The sequence below is a fragment of the Thamnophis elegans genome, chromosome 14, assembly GCF_009769535.1.
Source record: "Thamnophis elegans isolate rThaEle1 chromosome 14, rThaEle1.pri, whole genome shotgun sequence".
NCBI classification, from domain to species: domain Eukaryota; kingdom Metazoa; phylum Chordata; class Lepidosauria; order Squamata; family Colubridae; genus Thamnophis; species Thamnophis elegans.
This window is the reverse complement of record NC_045554.1, coordinates 6,377,164-6,399,916: the sequence shown is the minus strand read 5'-3', so window position 1 is coordinate 6,399,916 and position 22,753 is coordinate 6,377,164. Positions and strand designations below refer to the sequence as shown.

The following is a 22,753-nucleotide window of genomic DNA, read 5'->3' as shown; positions in this document are numbered from 1 at the left end:
ATCTTATGACCTTTCTTGCCACAGTTAAGTGAAAAACTGCTGTCGCTACCGTATTTTTTGGACTATAAGATGCACTGGAGTATCAGACACACCAAGATTTTGAAGAGGTACAGGGGAAAAAAAGTTTTTGCTCTCCTTGGCCCCCAGGAGCACTCTGCAGGCCTCCCAAACCCTCTGCGTGCCCCATTTTTGCAAAAATGGGACACACAGGGTGGGGTTTCCAGAGACCAAAAATGGCTTGTATTCAGTGTATAAGACGCACCAACATTTCCATCCTCTTTTTAGGGGGGGGGGGGAGTGTATCTTGTACTCCGAAAAGTACAGGAAGTTAGTAACACAATTGATAAGTGGATGTGGCTTCCCCATTGACTTTGCTTGTCAGAATGTCGCAAAAGGGGATCACAGCCCCCTGGATAACTGCAACCGTCGTAAATAGGAGTCAGTTACCAAGTGTCCGAATTTTGATCCTTTTGATCATGGAGATTTGTTGCAGTTACCAAGTGTCCGAATTTTGATCCTTTTGATCATGGAGATTTGTTGCAGTTACCAGGAAAAAAATGGTCATGTCACTTTTTCAATGCCCGTGTAACTTCCAACGGCTACTAAATGAACTTTTGTAAGTGGAGGATTACCCGGAGGTTTTTGTTTTTTGTTTTAAATTAGGAAGCAAAACAAAAGCAGAGTGGGTTAAGAGGCAAGGAAACAAGCCACAGTACAACGCTCCAGCCTTGTTGTGTATCTGCACAACCGGCACCCAGAATTTAACCCACGAGGTGCTTAAATTCCCATCCCTGGGGATGGAGAAGAGTCCTGCAACAGGATGGCACATTCGATACACACCAATGCGTCTCACGGAGTCCAAACGGAAAACCCGGGTGTGGTTTAAGAATTTATTAAGTCATACATGCAAAACAGATTTGCTAAACTTGCATTACCAAAAAAGATCCAATGTAAAAACTTCACAATCTTGCAAACTCCAATTTATATATATTTATATTTATATATATATATGTATATATTTGTTTCTAGTGATTGAAAGGGGGGGAGCGGGGGGAGAGAAATCAACGCGTTCTTGCCAGCATCTGACGTACAGAACCTCACAGGCTATTAAACAGGGTTTCCTGGAAATGTTTTTTTTTTAAAAAGCGAGCCATGTCAGTGTTAGTAAAATTAATACAGCTCCAGGATACCTGGCAGATAAAGAGAGACATTAGCCAGAGGGGAAAAGTGGGGTGAATTTTTTTTTTTAAAAGAAAAAGTGAGTCGATCAGCTGCCCTTGATTTTTACACAGTTACCTTCAAGACTGACAAAAGCCTTTTAAACCAGCTACATAATTAGGACAGTTGGGGGGAAATAAAAGACAGAAGGCTACGTTTGACTACTCTATCTTATCAAAAAAAAAAAAGTGGCTAATACAATTTTTAAAAAAATGCTTTAAAATACAAATTAATATTTGGAAGAGATTCTATAAGAAAAGTATCCAGCAAGAACCATGTGGGAAAGGGACCCAGCTCAAAATTGTAATAAGCTTAAAGTCCCACCAGAATCATATGAGTGAATACTCTAGAGCAGTGTTTCTCAACCTTGGCAACTTGAAGATGTCCGGATTTCAACTCCCAGAATTCCCCAGCCAGCATTCGCTGGCTGGGGAATTCTGGGAGTTGAAGTCCGGACATCTTCAAGTTGCCAAGGTTGAGAAACACTGCTCTAGGAAAAAAAAAACCCAGCCTCCTGTTCAGCTGGTTCAGAAGGAAGGAATCCTTTTGTGGGTTTTTCATCGTACAAGCGAGAGAAAGTAATATCCCCCTCGGTTTTAAACAAGTGTGTTAACAGTGTAGTGTAAATTTGATCTTTACAGTGTCAAAATACTGCCTGGCAGATTCCGTAGACCAAAAAGTTCAATCGTCTTTCCTCCGAGAAAATAGTTAATTCTGCCGTGAAGGAAGACAAAAAATACATTTCAAGGAAAAAAAAATAGCTTTAATCACAGACCTTAGTAGATTTGAGATATATAGATATATATATTTAAAAAAGGGGGAGGGTTAATCTGGAGTTGTCAATTATTGCATTTGTTCAAGCATGAAAAGATGGGTGTGAAGAAGCTGTCGGATGAACGAGTGCATTTTTAGACAGCAATGGTTTTTTTTTCCCCCCCTTCCTGGGTGGGAATAAAAGAACCCAATTAAAGTGTTGCAACTGCTAATAAAACATTAGTATTTTTTTTTTAAAGACGCCTGCCTGACTTCGTAAGAAAAAAGAGAGAGAGAGGCCCGGTGGCTTCACATAACAAAGCACAAGAAATCCAAGAGGAATCAAAAGGAGCAGAAAATTTTGGCAACGATTGATTAAGCGGAGCGAAAAAGGGATGGGGTGGGAAATAAGGCCTTTTATATAAGTTTGTCTTTTTTAAAAAGAGAGGGAAGGAAGGAAGAAGCTAACTTTTTTTAAACAAAGGAAAATATGTAAGATGGGTGTTTAAGATAACCTGAAGGAGAGACAACCAATTTTTTTAAAAAAAAAAACGAATGCAGGAATGCTCCGTTATTCCAAGCAAAGCACAAAAGGTTTTTGTTTTTTTTTGGAGGGGGGGTTGAGGGGGAGAGCAGAAGCGGCATTAGAGCAGCAGGCATTTTCTCTTCCTCTTCTTGACTGGAGGGGGGCACAGCACGGCTCGGATGGCTTCGTCAAAGACCGTCTTGAGGCCCCGCTGCGTAAGTGCCGAGCATTCTAGATATTTGACTGCACCTACAAAAACAAAAAAAAAAGGAAAGAGCAGCTGAGGAATTCGCAAATCCTAAAATTAAAAAGCAGCGGCCACGTTCCTGGTGGTGGGGAAGCAGGGAGACTGAAATGTGCAGCCTCTCGAAAGGATTTAAGGATCTCGTTTCGTCTGTCTGCCAATCTTCCCTCTTTCTCTCATCTGTCCTTTTATCAGTCCATCTCGTCTATCAATTTATCTAAATCCAAGCAAATTATCGTATATTTTTCTCTTTATCTATCATCAGCTGGACTGAGTTCAGATGCCACCTCTCCCTTGTTCTCTGCTTTCTACCTGGTGGTTTTTTTTTGTGTGTGTGTGTGTGTGTGTAAAAGTTGTATTTCTCTCGCTGTGTCCCCTTTTATTTTTCTGTAGTTTTACTTCTGTTCACGCTCTTTCCATTTCTTCCTTTTTATTGTTTGTAAGACACCTCTCTTACAAAGTAAGAGATAAGGGGCAAATAATACATTTAACAAAAACGTAAATCTATTCATCCATATCTATTCATCACCCTATCTCATCTATCAATCTAACCCAGGGGTGTCAAACTCAATTTCATTGAGGGATGCATCAAGGTTGTGTTTGACCTCAGGAGGAGGGGGGGGGGGCATGGCCAGGGTGGGTGTGGCCAGCTTGGCATCACTTGTGTCGGGGGCACCTGTGGCGTCCCGGGTGGGGCTGAGCGAAAACAGAATTCGGGAGGGTCACACGTGGCCTCCTGCAGCCTTCTGCAGGTGAAAACGGACCTCCGTTTTTGCTAGCAGATGGCTGCAGGGGGCCATCCCGGAGGCGGTGTTCAGCCCTGTCGTGCTCCATTTTTGCTGGCAGAGGCCCCACGGGCCAGTCTTTCGCTATGGAGATCCGCACCCTCACCACCGTCCAGGCCTTCCGCACAGCCCTCAAGATCTGGCTATCCCGTCAGGCCTGGGGATAAGACTTTACTCTCGCCCCTCCCGAATGTTGAATGAATGTTGTGTTTTTACTGCTAATTATTTGTTACTCACATTTTCTTTTGTGTTTTGTCCTGCACTCCCCTCCCCTATTATTGTAAGCCGCCCTGAGTCCCCTCAGGGAAAAGGGCGGCCTATAAATGTTTAATAAAAAAAACTAAACTATTTCCAGATGTGGCCTGCGAGCCGTGAGCCGAGGTGGCGCAGTGGTTAGAGTGCAGTACTGCAGCCACTTCAGCTGACTGTTACCAGCAGTTCAGCGGTTCAAATCTCATCGGCTCAAGGTTGACTCAGCCTTCCATCCTTCTGAGGTGGGTGAAATGGGGACCCAGACTGTGGGGGCAATATGCTGACTCTGTAAACTGCTTAGAGAGGGCTGAAAGCCCTATGAAGCGGTATATAAGTCTAATTGCTATTGCTATTGCCACCTCTGATCTAACCTATCATCTTTTTGTCATCTGTCTATCCAACTCATCTTAACATGTGTGTATTTATTTATCTATATCTCATCGATCTATCATCTCTCAATCAATTTATCTTGTATCTTTAATAGGTATGGACTCCCAACTCCCAGAATTCCTGGCTGGAGAAACTGGAATTCTGGGAGTTGAAATCTACACTTCTTAAAATTGCCAACCTTCCAAAGAGACTCTAAAAATAGCCCTCCGAATGGGCCAAGGGCCTACCGATCTCCTTCGCCATGGCTAGGCCTTGTGGGTAGGTGATCGGCGTCAGCTTCTTCTCCTTGAGTTTTTCAATAGTGTCTTTGTCATCTCGGAGGTCAAGTTTGGTTCCCACTAGGATGATGGGGGTGTTGGGGCAGTGGTGTCGCACCTCTGGATACCACTGCGGAAGAAGGGGGGAAAATGTCAAATTGTTCTGCCTAGAAAATCAACACTGTCAAAAGAGATACAAAGCCAACTTCTCCACCAATGAGCCAGAGTCTTAAGTCATGCCACCTAATGGGGCGCTCCACAAAAAAACCTCCACATAGAAACAAATAGAATGGAATGGAATGCAATAGAACAGAACAGAACATTGGAATGGAATAGAATAGAATAGAGAACAGAATGGAATAGAATAGTGAATAGAATGGAATAGAATAGAGAATGGAATAGAACAGAGAGTGGAACGGAACAGAGAATAGAGAACAGGATGGAATGGAATAGAATAGAGAATAGAATGGAATAGAATAGAGAATGGAATAGAACAGAGAGTGGAACGGAACAGAGAATAGAGAACAGGATGGAATGGAATAGAATAGAGAATGGAATGGAATAGAATAGAGAATGGAATGGAATAGAGAATAGAATAGAGAACAGGATGGAATGGAATAGAATAGAGAATGGAATGGAATAGAGAATAGAATAGAGAACAGGATGGAATGGAATAGAATAGAGAATAGAGTGGAATAGAATAGAGAATGGAATGGAATACAGAATAGAAGAGAGAATAGAATGGAATAGAATAGAGAATGGAATGGAATAGAGAATAGAATAGAAAACAGGATGGAATAGAATAGAATAGAGAATAGAATGGAATAGAATAGAGAATAGAATAGAATTCTTTATTGGCCAAGGTGATTGGACACACAAGGAATTTCTCTGGTGCATAAGCTCTCAGTGTACAGAAGAATAATAAAATACAGTCATCAAGAGTAAGAAGATACAACACTTAGTGATAGTCAAGGTTACTAATAAGCTATCAAATTGTTCTAGGAATCAATCAATATAAATCGTAAGGATACAAGCACAAAGTTACAGTCATGGGAGGAGATGGGTGATAGGAACCATGAGAAGATTAATAGGAAGCAGAACAAACAAGCAAGAGTTCAGAGCTCTATTTCATTATGAGCTTGAATAACTTCTGCCCCTGGCTTTTGCCTTTAACGTTAAGCACAGTGTGGCAAGCGGGATATCGGTTCTATTTCCAAAATGATTTCCGTCATTTAAAAGCCATTCACCGAACTCCTTGGCTGATTCCTTTTCCTCCCTATTAATAGCCTAGGTCGTCTCTTAAAAGGAGGGGAGGAGAAACAATAAGGATGATTTTTTAACTCACCTTTGCACGGACATTTTCGAAGGATGCTGGGCTCACAAGGGAAAAGCAAATTAAGAACACATCCTGCAAAACAACATCAACAGAACCTCAGTCTCCAGGGGGTTGATAAGATTTTCACATAACCGAGCTCCACGGAGGAGTTCTAATTGCCAAGGAAGAGCAATTTGGGGCTGGCTGGATAGAATATGTCAAAATTATGGCATTCAAAATGGTATTAAATACTAGCAGGCAAGAAACGCTACAAGAATGAAAGGACATGGGTGACTTAGTCCTTCACACCATTCCATATGAGTTTCTGTCTTAAAAAGGTACTGATTCCTTCTCTGCTGCATAGATTTTTATTTATTTATATCCCACCTTTGTTATTTTGTTAACTCAAGGCAGCTAGCATAATTAATGCTCCTCCTTCCTCCTCCTACTTTCCCCACAGCGACATCCCTGTAAAGTGGACCGGGCTGAGAGAGAGAGGCCAAAGTCACTCATTTGGCTTCCATGCCTAAGGCAGGACTAGAACTCACAGTCTCCTAGTGACTGGCCGAAGGTTACCCAGCTGGCTTTCATGCCTAAGGCAAGACTAGAACTCACAGTCCCCTGGTGATTGGTCCAAAGTCACCCAGCTGGCTTTCTTGCGTAAGGTGGAACTAGAACTCACAATCTCCTGGTGATTGGCCCAAAGTCACCTACCTGGATTTCATGGCTAAGGTGGGACTAGAACTTAAGAGTCTCCTAGTGATTGGGCCCCAAGGTTACCCACCTGGCTTTCATGCCTAAGGTGGGACTAGAATTCAGTCTCCTGGCACCTTCACCACTAAACCAAACTACATGAGGGCTGCACACTGTATTAAATCACACTCAGCTAGTCGCCCTCACGTCAATGTTCCATAAAGTGTCAGCCGCTGAGCCAATACACAACTTTCAAGTTTTCTTTAGCGCCGTTCTTTAACGCAACTTGAGAGCCTGGAAAATAACCTCCCAACATTTGTTCCAGAAACGAATCTGTGATTAGCCCACCATTCCCGAACGCTGTTTCTCAAACATCAAAAATCCCGCTAGGCCTACACCACATCTTCCCCTGCGCATCGATAGCTGGGCTGTTACAAATCAGAGAACCCAGATTGTGGCGTATTAGTTGATTTGAGCTGTAGCTCTTGGCCACCGGAGAGGCCTTCCCAAGTTAAGCATTGGCAACCGTAATTAAGCATGCACGCATGTAATGGGTGGAAAGTGTGCATGCGCCCCATGAGTCCCCACAGCACCTCTCATTGGCTCCTGCCCAGACCATCTCCTTCCCATCATTCCCAGCCCCTTGGAAGGAAGTGGCTTTTGTAAATGCTTGGATTTAACTGCTTGTAATTACCTAGAACAGGGGTGTCCAACCGTGGCAATTTTAAGGCCTATAGCAGTGATGGTGAACCTTTTCGGCTCAGAGTGCCAAACTGGAACGCAGGTGCCTGCGTGCGCCAGCCAGCTGGTCTTCGGATTTCCAGTATGCACATTCATGCTGGCCAGCTGGTCTTCATCAGCGCGACAGCACCAAAAACCAATAGCCATCTGGCCCACACGGGCATGCATGTCCTTTGGCATTTTTGGCTGTTTTTCCAGGCCGTTTGTGGCCTGAAAAATGGCCTGGAAAATGGCCCCAAAACAGCCTGTTTTTTGGCTGGTTTTGAGGCTATTTTCTAGCGCTCTGGCACCTGTGAAGATTAGCTGTCTAGAAACCAGAAAAGCAGCTGGCTACTGCACGCGTGCCCAGAGAGAGGGCTCTGCGTGCCACCTCTGACGCACGTTACCATAGGTTCGCCATCACAGATCTATAGATTTCAACTCCCAGAGGTCCCCCAGCCGGCAGAGCTGAAGTCCACATCCCTTCAAAGGGGCCAATGCTGGAGTGGCAGGAAGGTGCCCGGAGGAGAGGAAGCCAAGTTTTAAGGCTGCAGAAGTGGCAAAGATGAAGACGTAGGGCACACCGCAAAGCGCTTGGGACGTAATGGATGAAAGCATTACATACGCAGAGTGGCTGCCTCTTCCCACTGGGGCTTAAATCCTTACCACTCGTTGCTTCAACCTAGTAATAGCACGAGACAATTTGGGTTAATGTTAGGAGACGCTGGAAAAAGATGCTCTTTGCGCATTGGGAGGAAAGCGGGCGCGACGTTCCCGGGGCTTGACGGCTTCGGAAGTACGAGGGATCGGATCTTAAGATTGAAGTGGGCCACGTTTTTTTTTTAAAGTTTCAAATTCTTCTGCTTGTAGAAAACTAGTCCAGAGAGGAACTTACTTGAGGCTCAACTTTGGCTGGCAAGTTATTCAACTTTTGTTTTTGAGAATATTAACAAAGGAGAATGGGAGAGGCAGCGCAATGGCTCCTGCGCTCTTTCTCCACTCCGCTACACTTCGGAGGTGTGCTTTCCCCCCCCCTCCTCATTTGATTGCTGTCCCAGATAAATCCCGCTTCTCTGGAACAAAGGAGTCCTTTTTGTTTTTCCCTTTTCTTTTCTGGCAGTTTTTTTGTTGGAAGCAAATGAAGCCGTCAACAAAGGGCTCTTGCCGAATTTGCTCTTCCGCAGAGCCAAAGCAGGTCACAAAAAACTGCCTTCCCGGAGTTGTACGTGTAAAACGGTTAGTGAGCAAGCAAAGAAGAAGAAGAAGAAGGGGGGGGGAGTTCAGAGAACTGAACAGTTGAGCATTTTCAGGGGAGGGATGGCAAGGGGGAGGAAAAGAAAAAAAACACCCCAAATCGATTGAAGAGCCAGGAAAGGATCTCAGTTCTCTTTGTGGGAACTTTTGTGTGTTAATTATTCTGATTAGTTTTGAGAGCAGCAAGTTTGGGACAAAGCCGCAAGGAGAAGCCGAAGAAATACCTGGATCACAGGTGTACCATTTGGCCCGTTCTGATAAGCAAAATATTGTGACTCATAAAAGCCACGTTAAATTCATGGTAGGTCTAAATTCTAGACCCTAGAACAAGCTTCAATGGACATTGCAGAAGAAACCTTGCTGGCCAGAAAGGTGTTAAAATATTTGTGTGTCCTTGTGTGTGTTAGAACATGCTTAAGGTTAACTTATCAATAGTTTGTGCGTGCTTAGGCTTTGGTTGAGATTTTACAGCTGGGCAGTTCCTAAATTTGACGAATAAAATGAAAACAGTTCTTGAATTTATCTAATTATGACCAAGTTTTGGAAAAACACGCTTTTCGCACAACAAGCGTTCCCTTAACTTGGCAGGGTGGAAGCGGGAAAACCCAAAACAACCCTAGCTAGTTTCTTACTTTAAAAGACAAAAAATAAAGGCAAGAATTATGCTGTAAAGTAGTGCTTTCTAGGTTGGCAGACTCTGGGTCAAGTAACGGGAGCTAACTCTGCTACGCGGCACAAGGGATTTGAACTGTTGAATTGCCGACCTTCTGATCGACAAGCTAAGCGTCTTAGCCACTGAGCCACCGCATCCCTCAAAAAGTACGCAAGAAGGAATTCATGACGGCAGCAAAGAGAGGGGAAGCAATCACACTCAAGGGAAGCTGCTCATTCCAAGCCCCTTGGATATTAGAAATTGATTCCTGACAGTTTACTGGAAAGGCCACAAATCCCAGAATTGCACTAGGCTGCTCGAGGAGAGAGAGAATGGTTTGAGCATAAGACTTATGGCACTCACAGGGCAGGAAGGAATACTAGAGGTGACATGGGAACTACGACGCCAGTTTGCAAGAGACTGTGACGGTGGGTTAGTTCGGGGAGAGGCTCTGGGCCGTGGATCGGTACAGTACCGCAGCCTGTTGGGAACCGGGCCACACAAGCAGCAGGCGAGTGAGCAAAGCTTTATCTGGCATGCAGGGGATCTAAGTTGCAAGTGTAACACCCCCCCCCCCCCCAGGTCCGTGGAAAACTTGTCTTCCACAAAACTGGTCCCTGGTGCCAGAAAGGTTGGGGACCGCTGGGTTGGTTCATTTTAACATTAGAGCTAGGAGCTTCTCTGACTGTCAGCAAGCCTGTAAGAAGACGAGGCAGGCGACTGCCAGCGTGTAACGCTTACTGTTTGCGGGTAAGACAGCGGGCGTAGCCTGTCGTAGTCTTCCTGTCCGGCAGTATCCCACAAGCCCAGGTTGACCGGCTTCCCGTCCACCATCACATTGGCAGAGTAGTTGTCAAATCTGCCAGGAAACATGAAACAATTAGCGCCGTCTTAACCATGCTCGGGCGTTCTGCTTGAAACGGAAAGACACAAAATGCCAACCGAGCACTGATGAGGTTACTTGGCTGGTTAACGAAACGTCTGCAAGAAAACAAGCAAGGACAGAGAGCACAAAGGAGCCCTCAATGTTAACTCTGGGTTGCAACGAAAAGGCCCGTTTCAGAGGATAGAAGTACTGTTTATTATGGTTTAGTCTACTTCAAAGGGCGAGGCGTGTGCTTTAGGTTTTTAATCTGGGCTGAAGAAAGTTGGAAGTCATTTTTTTCTATAGCATTCCCCCCCTCTTCGTTGTCAGGCCTCATATTTGTTTTTTCCTACCCTGCCCTTTTTAATTTTCAATTCTTTTTTTTAAAACACTTTTCTAAACCTAAACAAAAAAAACCCAGCACATTCTCTTCAAAGCCGGGTCAGAGTACATGCAGATTAAAACACCACCTCCGTTAAGAGGTTTAAGCCCAAAGTAAGGAATGTGGCTTATCCTTTAAATGATAAAAAGAAGAGAAACCATGCCATCTTCAAAGATTAGTAATTTTATATTTTCAAAGTTGATTCTGGTCCGTGAAATCTTGTGTCTTTCAGACACTGAAGACTTCCCACCACAAGTTTTTTTCTCTCTCCCCAAAAACTGGCAATGTGCTTCTGTAATGCAATATCGTGATATTTCTGCGTTTTTTAAAAGTACTTTATTATAGTAACCTGCAATATTAATTTAAATGAATGCAGAATTATTTCAATGTCTTAGAAGAGTGCAAGTATTTCAGCACACGGAGCCCACGTCACAGGAAGCCTCTCCCATATGAGTTATGTTAAAACAAATGATAACAATGTTGGACTTCAGTCAACAGATGCTGCTCAAAAATCCTCAGGCATTGCAAACTTCTGACATGCTAGTTTTTTATTATTATTTCATAGTTTATATGAGCAGCTCCTCTATTATAAAGCAATCCAATCAAGCCTCTTTATGATCTTTTGAACACTTAAAAATGATCAAAAGAAAAATAAAATACTCACACAGTTGGTATATATTCTCCAGGAAATGCATTGGTTGTATAACTGATGAGTAGGCATGTTTTACCTACAGCACTGTGAAAGAGAGGGGGAAAAAATTATTAAAAAATTATTCATGTGATGGAGATAACAAGGAAGCCATTCAGCAGAGATAATCAGCTGTTTATTAGTACTTGAATTTAAACAAGATAAATCTAATCCTTTTAAGTACTGTATATTTATGATTTATGTCAGCCAAGTTAGATAAAGGATTCAAAGTCTTTAAAATGCATACTTGGCTGAAATATTTCAGATACACCTTTCTTACAGACTGCTAATTTGCAGGCCAGACATGCAAGCTTTCCACAAACACAGAGAACACTGACATTTGGTTTTGTGAATTTTCTGGAAACACACAGAAGGCCGTTATGGAGGGCTGGATACTGGATGGGGTTCTGAAATCTTTCTGCAAAAGATGTCATCAGAAAAGCACAACGAAGAATGTTCTTTCTGCACCAACTCAGGATGCTCAAACTGCCCAAGAAGCTGCTGATACAGTTTGACAGAGGAATTATTGAGTCTTGTCATCTGCACCTCCATAACTGTCTGGTTGGGTTCTGCAACCCAACAAGACAGAGGTTATCCTTTAGAGCAGTGGTAGTCAATCTGGTCCCTACCACCCACTCGTGGGCGTTCCAGCTTTCATGGTGGGCGGTAGGGATTTGCTGTAACTCTGCTTTATAAATTTTATAAAGTAAAGTTACTTCCCTACTTTATAAATCACCATTACTGTGGAACCGGTGGGCTGTTAGAAAATTTTACTACTAACAGAGATACAAAAGTGGGCGGTAGGTATATAAAGGTTGACTACCCCTGCTTTAGAGGATAATTAGAACTGCAGAAAAAACAGTGGCTACCAACCTGCCTTCTGTTGAGGACCTGTACACTGCAGAAGTCAAAAAGAGGGCCGGGAAAATATCTACAGACCCCTCGCATCCTGGACATAAATTGTTTCAACTCGAAGCTATAGAGCACTGCACACCAAGACAACTAGATATAAGAACAGTTTTTTCCGGAACGTCATCACTCTGCTAAACAAATAATTCTCTCACCACTGTCAAACTATTCCCTAAGCCTCCACTAGTATTAGTCTTCTCATTGTTCCTATCACCCATCTCCTCCCGCATATGACTGCATGACTTAAGAATAGAATGGAATAAAAGAGTTGAAGGGACTGTAACTTTGTTGCTTGTATCCTTACAATTGCTTATTTGTACCCTATGACTATCATTAAGTGTTGTACCTTATGATTTGAGACGAATGTATCTTTTTTTTTATGTACACTGAGAGCATCTTCATCAGACAAAATTTCTTGTGTCCAATCACACTTGGCCAGGAAGGAAGGAAGGAAGGAAGGAAGGAAGGAAAGGAAGGAATACACTAAGAGCATATACACTAAAGACAAATTCCTTGTGTATCCAATCACACTTGGCCAATAAGGAAGGAAGGAAGGAAGGAAGGAAGGAAGGAAGGAAGGAAGGAAGATATACACTGAGTATATACACTAAAGACAAATTCCTTGTGTGTCCAATCACACTTGGCAAGGAAGGAAGGAAGGAAGGAAGGAAGGAAGATATAAACTAAGAGCATATACACTAAAGACAAATTCCTTGTGTATCCAATTACACTTGGCCAATAAGGAAGGAAGGAAGGAAGGAAGGAAGGAAGGAAGGAAGAAAAGAATAGAAAGATGTACACTAAGGGCATATAGACTAAAGACAAATTCCTTGTGTGTCCAATCACACTTGGCCAATAAAGAAGAAAGAAAGAAAGAATTCAATGTTCATTCAAGCTCTGAAGTCAGAATTTGTCATCCCAGCTTTGGGTTATTATTAGACCTTTTTAATTTTCTTAACCTGCCCGTGGACTGTGATTTCTGGGGTTTGCAAAGCCCGTGCCGCCAACGTTTAAAGCCAACTGTCTGTTTTGAAAGAATAGTCCCTTCCTGTGAGGCACATGTGGGCTGGAGTTAACTTAACGTGCATCGCTGTGCATTTAAAGCCATGAAGTCTCAATCAATGGAGCAAATGGCATTTCGTGTGGCAGGGAGAAAAAGAGCCTCACCGCGGGGAGACGCCTATCAGCAGCACAGAGTGAAGGAAAACACCCACAAGCACAGGACGTTTTAGGAGAAACTGAGGTTTCTTGAGCTTTTTTTTACAGAGAGGGCTGAATTCAAGGAGGGTCTCATGAATTGGTTCCCTTCTCGGGGTAGTGAAAGAAAGAGAGGAAACCATGGAAAGAGAACACTTGGTGCTATTTTCATCCACCAAAGTCCTCTTCAATGCACTGTGAATGCACCACAGCCCCAATTGTACCACTCGGCGTGGACTTTTGAATGACATCATTATTTTAAAGTAATGGATTGACAGGAGGTTTTTTTTTAAATTATTTTTCTTCAGCTAAAATGAGAAACGCCTATGAATGCAAACATGTGATCTCCGACATGGGGACCGATGGGAATAAAATGAGTTGCTTTCTGTAATGCATCCATTACTTTTCTCTCCTAATAAAAATTGGATTTTTCAACTGTCCTGGGGGGAGGAAAATCCATTTCCATCTCCAGATAATGTCATGTTTTTTCATTGGGGCTTGATGATCTGGGTGGAAATTCTTAAGTCATTCTGGCATGACTACAGGAATGTTACTTCAAAATCAAAAAACTAAAATTGCTAGAAGCTTTGAAAGTGTTTGATTGCTGGGGGGTGGGGTAGGGGAGTATCTTAAGCATAACAACAAAAGGTACATATGGCTCCTTCTGACAGTTTAGTTGCAGAAGGGATTATTTGTAGCTCAGGGTAGAACTGTCTTTGGTGCTCTCTGAGGTTGTTTTCTTGCAGACATTTCATTACCCAACTAGGTAACATCATCAGTACTAGAGGGGAGTTGGGTTTGCTGTTTTTTTTAAAAAAATCCTAACATTGATGATGCTACCTAATTGGAAAACATCTGCAAGAAAACAACCTCAGAGCGCACCAAGGTAAAGGTTCCCCTCGCACATATGTGCTAGTCGTTCCCGACTCCAAGGAGCGGTGCTTATCTCCGTTTCAAAGGCGAAGAGCCAGCGCTGTCCGAAGATGTCTCTGTGGTCATGTGGCCAGCATGACTCAATGCCGAAGGCGCACGGAACGGTGTTCCCTTCCCATCCAAGGCGGTTCCTATTTTTCTACTTGCATTTTTCACATGCTTTCGAACTGCTAGGTTGGCAGAAGCTGGGACAGGTAACTGCTAGGTTGGCAGAAGCTGGGACAGGTAACAGGAGCTCACTCTGTTACATGGCGCTAGGGATTTGAACCTTCTGATCGACAAGCTCAGCATCTTAGCCACTGATCCACGCGTCCCTTCCATAAAGCGCACTGGGAAATATATATTGCAAGTTTCACTAGTGTCCAACGAATGTAGATTTGCTTGCTGTGGATTTTAACTGGACCTGTTCTTCTTGCCTTGGGTTTTAAGATGCTGCCTTTGTTCTGGAATTATTACAAAACCAAACCAGCAATTTCATAAGTAACTAAATGCAGATTATTTTCTCCTTCGACCGCTTAAAAGGTTTTGAGAAGCAAATCTGTCTCAGATTTCCTACAAGGCAAGAACCTTTCAGAGCCACTCCAAAATGTTGAAAAGGGGGTAGGTAGGAAAGGTTTTTAACCGGGGCCTTTAAAGCAAGCCTCCTCAGCACAAGTCAAACAGGTCCAGGGAGAGAAGGAAATGCACACAAGAACAAACGCATTCGTTCTATTCGAAATCTCCCATTTTCAAAGCTTGCTGGCTTTCAGCCCGATAAGCCAGCTCTGTAATCGGTCCCAAGATGAAAAGTTTGATTTACCTAGAGATTCTGTCGTGATCCTCCAGATCAAGTAAACAGAACACTTCTTAGGGAAGCCAAGTTTATTTCAGAGAGAGAGAAAAACGACGTCAAATCTGCTGGATGCGTTAACTAGTCAAAAGCCCCGAAGAGCTGCACACAAGCCAGAAAAATGCAGGAATACAGAATACTGATTTGTTTAATCCTGCAGAGGTCTCGTCTCCCCCCCCCCAAAAAAAATGAGCTGGAGCTTGGAAGGGGGGGGGGGGAACAGGCAGATTCTGTAATTTCCACAGCCCTGTTTATCGATCTATTTTCCTTGGGCCAGGAAATCGCATCGCGCTCCTTCAGAAAACAGGCAACCGTTGCTTACTTGGCAATTCGCTTTCTAGGCCCATTGTTCCCAACCTAATTCCATCAATATGCACGGGACCTGAATTCTCATCATCCACAGCCGTTCCCAGCCAATGGTGAGGACCGGCTGGAAGTTACGGGAGCTGCAATCAGCACAAAAGGATGGTGCTAAATCTGGGAACGAATGTTCTGGGCCCACATTGTAAAAAGCTGGGATACCTCATCAGCTCATGAACCACAATAAAAGGCTGACTGCAGCTCGTACACTTGCACAGACGACAGCAGAGGCTCAAAAAACCAAGCAATGGATATCTATGGGTAGTCCTCGATTTACAGCAGTTCATTTAGTGACCAAAGTTGCAACGGCACTGGAAAAAAGGGGATTTACGACTCTTTTTCACACTTAAGGTCATTGCAGCATCCCCGTGGTCAGGTGATCAAAATTCAGACGCTTGGCAACTGGCTCATAGCTATGACGGTGGCAGTGTCCCCGGGGTCATGTGATTCCCTTTTACGAGTGAGGTCAATGGGGAAGCCAGATTCGCTTAACAACCGGGTACGCAACTCATCAAGTGCAGCGATTCACTTAACAGCGGATGCAAGAATGGTTGGAAAATGGGGCAAAACTCACTTGACAAGTGTCTCGCTTAACAACAGAAATCCTGGGCTCGATTGTGGTCGCAAGTCACTTCATTTCCCCAACCTTATAGTCACAGGGAGGGCATTATCAACCCCAGCAGACGCAGGAATAATTTATCTGCAAACAAGAGTTAACGATACACCGGTGGCCAGTGGTTTTTTTTTTCCTGATTTTTCCCCTTGCAGGACCAGCTAAGAAAATTCCCCTCTTTTGCGTTTGCATCCAGGGTTTTTTCTGAGAAGGGGGGGGAGGGAGGGAGGAAAAGAGAGAACGGGAAAGGTCGCTCATATATCAAACCTCATTTCCTGGAGCATGAGAGCATGTCAGCTTTTCAGTAAACATAGGAATCATAGAAAGGAGTGGATGCTGTATCAATCAGCTTTAAATTACCACTGCTTAAAATTGGCCTAAAGGTTAGTGGGAAACTTTTTAAAGCTGTTGTCTTGAAGCTAGGGGAAGAGAGGGAGTCTCCGCTGTTGTGAGGGGCCGGGAGACAAACACGAGGGAGTCACAAAAGCTGCTCCTAGCACATATGGTTCCAATTGGTGCAGGGAAAGGAAGCAGAAGGGTGTTTCTAAGTAAATAATTGGCTGTTCTTTCCATTATCACTTTTTCCCGTTTTACCTATTAGGTCATGATGCAAAGAAGGAGAACGTGGAGGCCTAGAGCCATGATTTTGGATTTTGGCAATACAAAGCTTTAGAAGCAGGGGTGTCCAAATTTGGGAACTTTTAAGACATGTGGACTTCAACTCCCAGAATTCCCATTCTGCCATCATGCTGGCTGGGGAATTCTGGGAGTTGAAGTCCACAAGTCTTAAAGTTCCCCAAGTTTGGACACCCCTGCTTTAAGAGAGAGTTAGGAATTACACAAGTAACATCTATTTTATCTTTTTAATGTGTCAGAAAAAGCTGCCCTTTGCAACGGTGAAAGGCAGAGAATCTATAAGGCAGTGTTCCAGTGTATGGACTTCAAATCCCAGAATTCCAGAGTCTGCAGAGCCATGGCTGAGAATTCTGGGAGCTGAAGCTGAACTTTGACTTTGCCTCTTTTACACTAAGAGTGTTTTTAGATTCCTAAAATCCCACCACTGATCTACATGCTGAGCTAATCCTCCTTAAAGAATACTAGAATTTGGGGGGATAATTTATACTCCACATTATCAGACCTCAACTACATTTTAAATTGTATTCAGTTTAGCGGGTGTGTTGTTGAACTGTACACTTAAATAGCTGAACATGAACAAAATGAAAAATATTAACAAGAAGCAGATAGCATTAGAAACAATGACACCTGCTATTACAAAACCTGGTTATTGGTCATAAAATCTGTGAATTGCAAGGCTTAAGTCTGATCAGGAAGTTTGTATTTTATCCCAGTTTCATTCATAAAGCAAGATTTTTCAAACAGTCCCAAATCTCAAAGTTATCCATTTTAGAGAATCAGCAAAGATATCATGGTATAAAATAATGCATAAACAAAAGTAGTAATATACACAATAATCGTTTAGCGATGTATTTCCTCTGGGAAACAAAAGCTGCACAGCTCAAAGAACTAAATTTTGTGCACCACTTTCTCCCATGACCAACTGCAGCAAATTTAACAAAGGAAATATCTGCTAAATCCTCCTCCACTCTCAAGCCAAATCAAGAGTCAATAAAGGCAGGGCTTGAAAAATATTTTAAATATTTGAGAACTAGAATCATAGTTACGATGCTATCCAGAGCTATTTTTAAAAAAAATAATTTTAGGCATCATTATTTCACTTTAGAGGTGTGGATGATGCCCAGCTATCTGGAGGATTTTTGAAAGCCATCTGGATCCCTCTGAAAAAAAAATTTTTAAACTTATTTCCAAAATTCTGAAACAATGAAATTAAAAATTAAGCCACATTTTCAATGCCTGAATGGCACCATTTCCTCATTCTCAAAGGTAAGTTGCTACTCAAATTTAGTCAGATTGTGGATAAGGTTTCAGGGAAATTTCAGAGTTCAAAATAAATAAAGGCATGACTCATTATGTTAATAGTTAAGTTGTGCATAACTACCTCTGTTAAGGTAGAACATTCACAACTGATCTCACCATGATCCCCCTTAATAAAAAAGGAGTGTTCATATTACTAGAGTTCATTTATTTCCATTTTCAAACTGATTCATCTCAAAAGGCTCCATGCAGGAAGTACAACTTCTCCAAAAAATATTTTGGGAACCGGCCAGTTGCTCCAAAGGCCTGGCTTCTTTTTAAAGATAGCTAAAAATAGTCTTAAAATAACTCCAGACTTCGAGAAAAAAAAAATGTTTCTTTTGTTAACCACAAAACAAAGCGAAGTTTCATATTCTTCGGATCCTTACCGAAGGAAGGCAGAAAGCAGCCCAACACAGCACACAGCAGCAAATCACTAAATTGTTGGGACCTCAAACCCCCCCACCCCAAGGATTAGGGATTCTGCCCAATACACACTTCAAGGAAATCTACACAACTCCACGTTTGAGCATTCCAAAGCCTCAGTTACCGTGATAACTTTTCAGAAAGAAAAAAAAAAAAACCTTTACAAAAGCCAACCATTTTTATATCCAGGGGGATTTAGTGTCCACATAAAAACTCTGGGCTTGCCACAAGGGGAGAAAAAAGCTCTTTTTAAAGGAATATTTGTCTTGTTTTCCCATCTTAAGTCATTCCTCACTTAGGGAACAAAGAAAGAAAGCCAGGAATCTATTGAGAAACTGCCCCACAGCAGAGAAAGACAAAGGTTTAACCTTTATCTTACAATCCAAGGAGTGCCTTAGGCTTCACTTATTAAAATCAGCTTGATCAGGACAATCGAAAGGGGAGTCACATGATGCCCAAGGAAACCATAAATCAGGATCAGGGGAAGGAAGAGAAAACAGTAACAGGCAGTCCCTGACTTACGACCACAATTGAGTCCAATTTTGTTGTTGAGTGAGATAGTTGTTAAGGGAGTTTTGCCCCATTTTACGACCTTTCTTGTTAAGTGAATCACTTGCAGTTCCTTGCAACTAGCAACAGTGAATCTGGTTTCCCCCAATTGACTTTGCTTTGAGTCTGGTTTCCCCCAATTGTCAGATAGTCGCAAAAGGGGATCACACGATTCTGGGACATGGCAACTGTTGTAAATTTGTCTGCTGTCAAGCATCCGAATTTAAATCACGTGGCCAAGGGGACCCTGCAACAGTCCTCAGAGTGAAAAGGGTCGTAACTCACTTTTTCCAGTGCCGCTGTAACTTTGAACGGTCAGTAAGCGAGCTGTCGTAAGCCGAGGACTAACTGTACTGTAGCCGAGCCTGAACACAATACATGATTCAGCCCCACTGAAACACATTTATCTGACAGACAAGTCTACCTAGTTTAAGAAAGGTTTATGTAAAGCCAAGATAGACTTGCTGCGGGCTATTTAGTAACTCGCAGAGAAGTCCCAGCTCCCAGGAACAAATTGCAAACATATCTGAGCTGCAATCTTGCATAGATGAACGAACAAGTTTCAATTAATCGGGTAGTAATGAGACAGGATTTGGAGACCTAAAGCAGAATCAAACTTATCCTAACTCTCCCAAGCAGCCTTCCTAACTTGGCACTGTGAGCTGGGCTGGCCTGCAATCCACCACACACACCCGGCCCCACCCAGCGCGATTTTATTGTATCTCATTGTAAATTAAATGCCAAAAATTGTAATCCAACCTGAACAAAGAACATCGCATTGGAGAAGGCTGCCCCCCCCCAAAAGGAGCAGACAATTAAAGAGACATTAAAAAGTTCTACATTTCTGGCATTTCCTGTTGCTAAAGGTTTTTTTTTTTTAAAGGAATGGGAACTCAAGCAAAAGAATGCCCTTCACAAGCTAATGGAAACCCAGCAAAGATTGGGGATGGGGGAGATCAAAGCACAGCTAATGAAATAAAATTATCCAGAGTTGTTGAAAATCATGGGACACACCCCTTTTATAAATACATCCCTTTTGAATGCATTTCCAAATCTTTCTGGCAAATATGTCCATGTTTCCCTGCCCATCTGGCAATTTTCTTTCCTTTCCTTGGTCCCTGGTCCCAAAAGTGCTTCCACCCCCCCACCCCCGAAAAAGGAAATTGGATTTTCTTGATTCCCCCCTCCCCTCTGAAAACATATCCCTTCTCATCCAAGGAGCTTCTTCAATTCAGTTCAACAGAACAGAGGCAGCTTCTTGGATGAAGATTTCTTTGTTTCAAAAGAAATAAAAAGAAACCAAGAAAGTCCAGTTGCCTTTTGGAAAAGAAGAGAGGAGAAAAAAGTGAAGAGAAAAGTGGAGGAGAAAGGAGGAAAAAGAGAAAAAGAAGAGAAAAGAGGAGAAAGAAGAGAAGAGAAGAAAAGAGAGAAAGAGAAGAAAAGACTAAAAGAGAGAGAGGAGAGAAAGAAGAGAAGGGGAGAAGAAAGAGAAGAGGAAAAGAAATAAAAAGAAACCAAGAAAGTCCAGTTGCCTTTTGGAAAAGAAGAGAGGAGAAAAAAGTGAAGAGAAAAGTGGAGGAGAAAGGAGGAGAAAAAGAAGAGAAAAGAGGAGAAAGAAGAGAAGAGAAGAAAAGAGAGAAAGAGAAGAGAAGACTAGAAGAGAGAGAGGAGAGAAAGAAGAGAAGGGGAGAAGAAAGAGAAGAGGAAATAGGAAGGAGAAAAGGGAAGAGAAAAGAGAAGAAAAGAGAAGAAAAGCAGAGAAAACAGTTGAAGAGAGAAGAGAAAAGAAGAGAAAGAGAAAAGGGAGGAGAGAAGAAAAGAGAGAAGAGAAAAGAGAAGGAAAGAACAAAAGAAAAGAGAAAAAAGAAGAGAAAAGAGAAGAAACAAAGAAGAAGAGAAAAGAGAGAGGAGAAAAAAAGAAAAGAAAAAGAACTTTTGGGACAACCATGGCTTGGATGATGAAGAATCCCCATAGACTCCCAATGCACGTCCATCATTTTGAGACCCAAAATCGACCTAAAATAAAGACTACCCTATACACAACCATACCCACCCACCCCGCCCGGGAAGATTAAAGGGGGAGAGGGGGGAACCCCACTTTCCTGCCCCCCTTTGTGGCTCCCCAGCCCATTTAAACATCCCCTCCGTCCCCTTTTAAAGCTCTTTTTTGGCATGGAGAAGAGAAGACCTCATCCTCAGGCCTCTTTGAGAGGGAAACCCCCTCCCCACCTCAATTCCTTTCAGGGTCCATATTCAGGCCTGGGGGTGAGGGGGGGGGGCTTGGATTTCTTCCCCCCACCTCATGGCTGGACTCCGACCCCCATAAGGCGCAGCCAAGCGCCGGCAGGGCGAATAAGCTCCCCTCAGCCCCGGGGTGGGGACGTGGAGGGGGTCGACGCGAGTGGGGGAGGGGGGGCTTGGTCACTCACCCGTCGCCCACCACCACACACTTGATGGCCTGCATCGGGGCGGCTGCTCGGTCGGGGCGAGCGTGGGCGCGAAGGAGAGAAAAGAAAGGCCCTCAGCGGCCTCGGCTGCCTCTCGGGCTTCGGGGCTAGCGCTGCTTCCCTCGGAAGGAACCGCGAGGAGGGCCCGGGGGAGGAGGCGGAGAAAAGGGCGGCGGGAGCTGAGGAGGCAACGGCCACCACCCAAAGCGCAGGGCGGGCGACTGAGGCGAGCGCGGAGGAAACCGGAAGCGGCCGCTCCGCTCACTTCCGGCCGCCAGCGAGCGAGAGAGCGCCCTCCCCCTTCCCCCCGCCTCCTCCTCCTCCTCCTTTTCTCGGGCCCGCCTTCTTCCGGAAGGCCTTCGGACGCCCGATGAGAAGAGGGGTGGGTGGGACGGGGTCGAAGCGCTTCGGGAGGTTCCGACGCCCACTACGGCCACGCCCGGCGCCTGGCGAGGGAAGGACGAAGAGCTTCGGGAAGGCTCGGGTAGCGCGCGCGCGCCTCGCCTCGGATTTCGGGTCTTCGGTTCAATCCGTCGATCTTCGCGCTGCGGCTTCGGGTATCGGTCGGCGTCGCACGGGGGCGCCACGTTGGCGGTCTCTTTGCGCCAGAGTTATGAAAAGTAGTGGGGAAAAGCACTAAAAAGAAGGCTGGTTATTCCTCCCGACTTTTGTTTGATCTTATAGCCACTACAAAGGTCACTTTTTCCTAAGACAAAGTAAGCGATCTAAAATGAATTTCTGGAATTGGGGTTTTGAACCCAGTTGGATTTGAACTAGGATTGGCTTAATGCACACTAAGCATAACGATACAAGGTGGGTCAGTGGCTAAGACGCTGAGCTTGTCGATCAGAAAGGTCAGCGGTTCAAATCCTCAGCTCCGCATAACGGAGGGAGCTCCCGTGACTTGTCCCAGCTTCTGCCAACCTAGCAGTTCGAAAGCACGTAAAAAATGCAAGTAGAAAAATAGGCACCACCTTTGGTGGGAAAGTAACAGCGTTCCATGTGCCTTCGGCGTTGAATCATGCCGACCACATGACCACAGAGACCTCTTCGGACAGCGCTGGCTCTTCGGCTTTGAAACGGAGATGAGCACCACCCCCTAGAGTCGGGAACGACTAGCACAAGGGAACTTTTACCTTAAGCATAACTATAGTTTGTGAACCTCCATATCTAGGTTATGTTGATAGTGTTGTCTATTTGATAATGGACTCCACACTCCTCCTCTCTGCAAACCCCTGTCTCGTCTAGCACTGATGATGTTACATAGTTGTGTAATAAAACGCCTGCAAAAAAAACCAACCTAGCACCAAGAAGCTCTCCGTCCTCCCCTTCCTCTTCCTCCTCTTAACCCCATTCCTTTCTAGCGCTGATGATGTTATCTAGTTTGGTAATGAAACGATCGAGCTCAGCTGTTAGCACCCAGGACCCCACAGGCGTCGTCCTCCTCCTCCTCTCTGCAAACCGCACTCCCTTCTAGCACTGATGCCGTTACGTAGTTTGGTAATGAAACGCCTGCAAGAAAACGACCAACTTCACAGCACACCAAGGACCCCCACTTAATGTC

General features: G+C 43.9%; 1 protein-coding gene across 2 annotated transcripts; it reads right to left on the bottom strand.

Annotated features, from left to right (window-relative positions):
* Window positions 1-1,783: 1,783 nt before the first annotated feature.
* Window positions 1,784-21,456, bottom strand: RAC1 (Rac family small GTPase 1). Of its 2 annotated transcripts, XM_032230753.1 has the most exons (7): window positions 21,172-21,456; window positions 10,971-11,042; window positions 9,801-9,918; window positions 7,779-7,835; window positions 5,771-5,833; window positions 4,396-4,555; window positions 1,784-2,746 (listed from the first exon to the last, which is right to left on the bottom strand). In XM_032230753.1, exons 1-7 carry the CDS (start codon window positions 21,204-21,206, stop codon window positions 2,616-2,618), a joined length of 636 nt encoding a protein of 211 aa, XP_032086644.1. In that variant the 5' UTR covers window positions 21,207-21,456; the 3' UTR covers window positions 1,784-2,615. The 2 variants fall into 2 exon arrangements, with proteins under 2 accessions (XP_032086644.1, XP_032086645.1); XM_032230754.1 differs by lacking the exon at window positions 7,779-7,835 and having other exon boundaries at window positions 21,172-21,454.
* Window positions 21,457-22,753: the final 1,297 nt, after the last annotated feature.

What these genes read in the sequence shown, in the direction of transcription:
- RAC1 (XM_032230753.1), bottom strand. Translation starts at nt 21,206, where the DNA reads ATGCAGGCCATCAAGTGTGTGGTGGTGGGCGACGG. An exon ending in GGAGAATATATACCAACTGT is followed by an intron (nt 9,919 to 10,970) that starts GTGAGTATTTTA and finishes GTTTCCTGGCAG; the next exon opens with ATTTGACAACTACTCTGCCA. An exon ending in AGCCATGGCGAAGGAGATCG is followed by an intron (nt 2,747 to 4,395) that starts GTAGGCCCTTGG and finishes TTGTTTTTGTAG; the next exon opens with GTGCAGTCAAATATCTAGAA.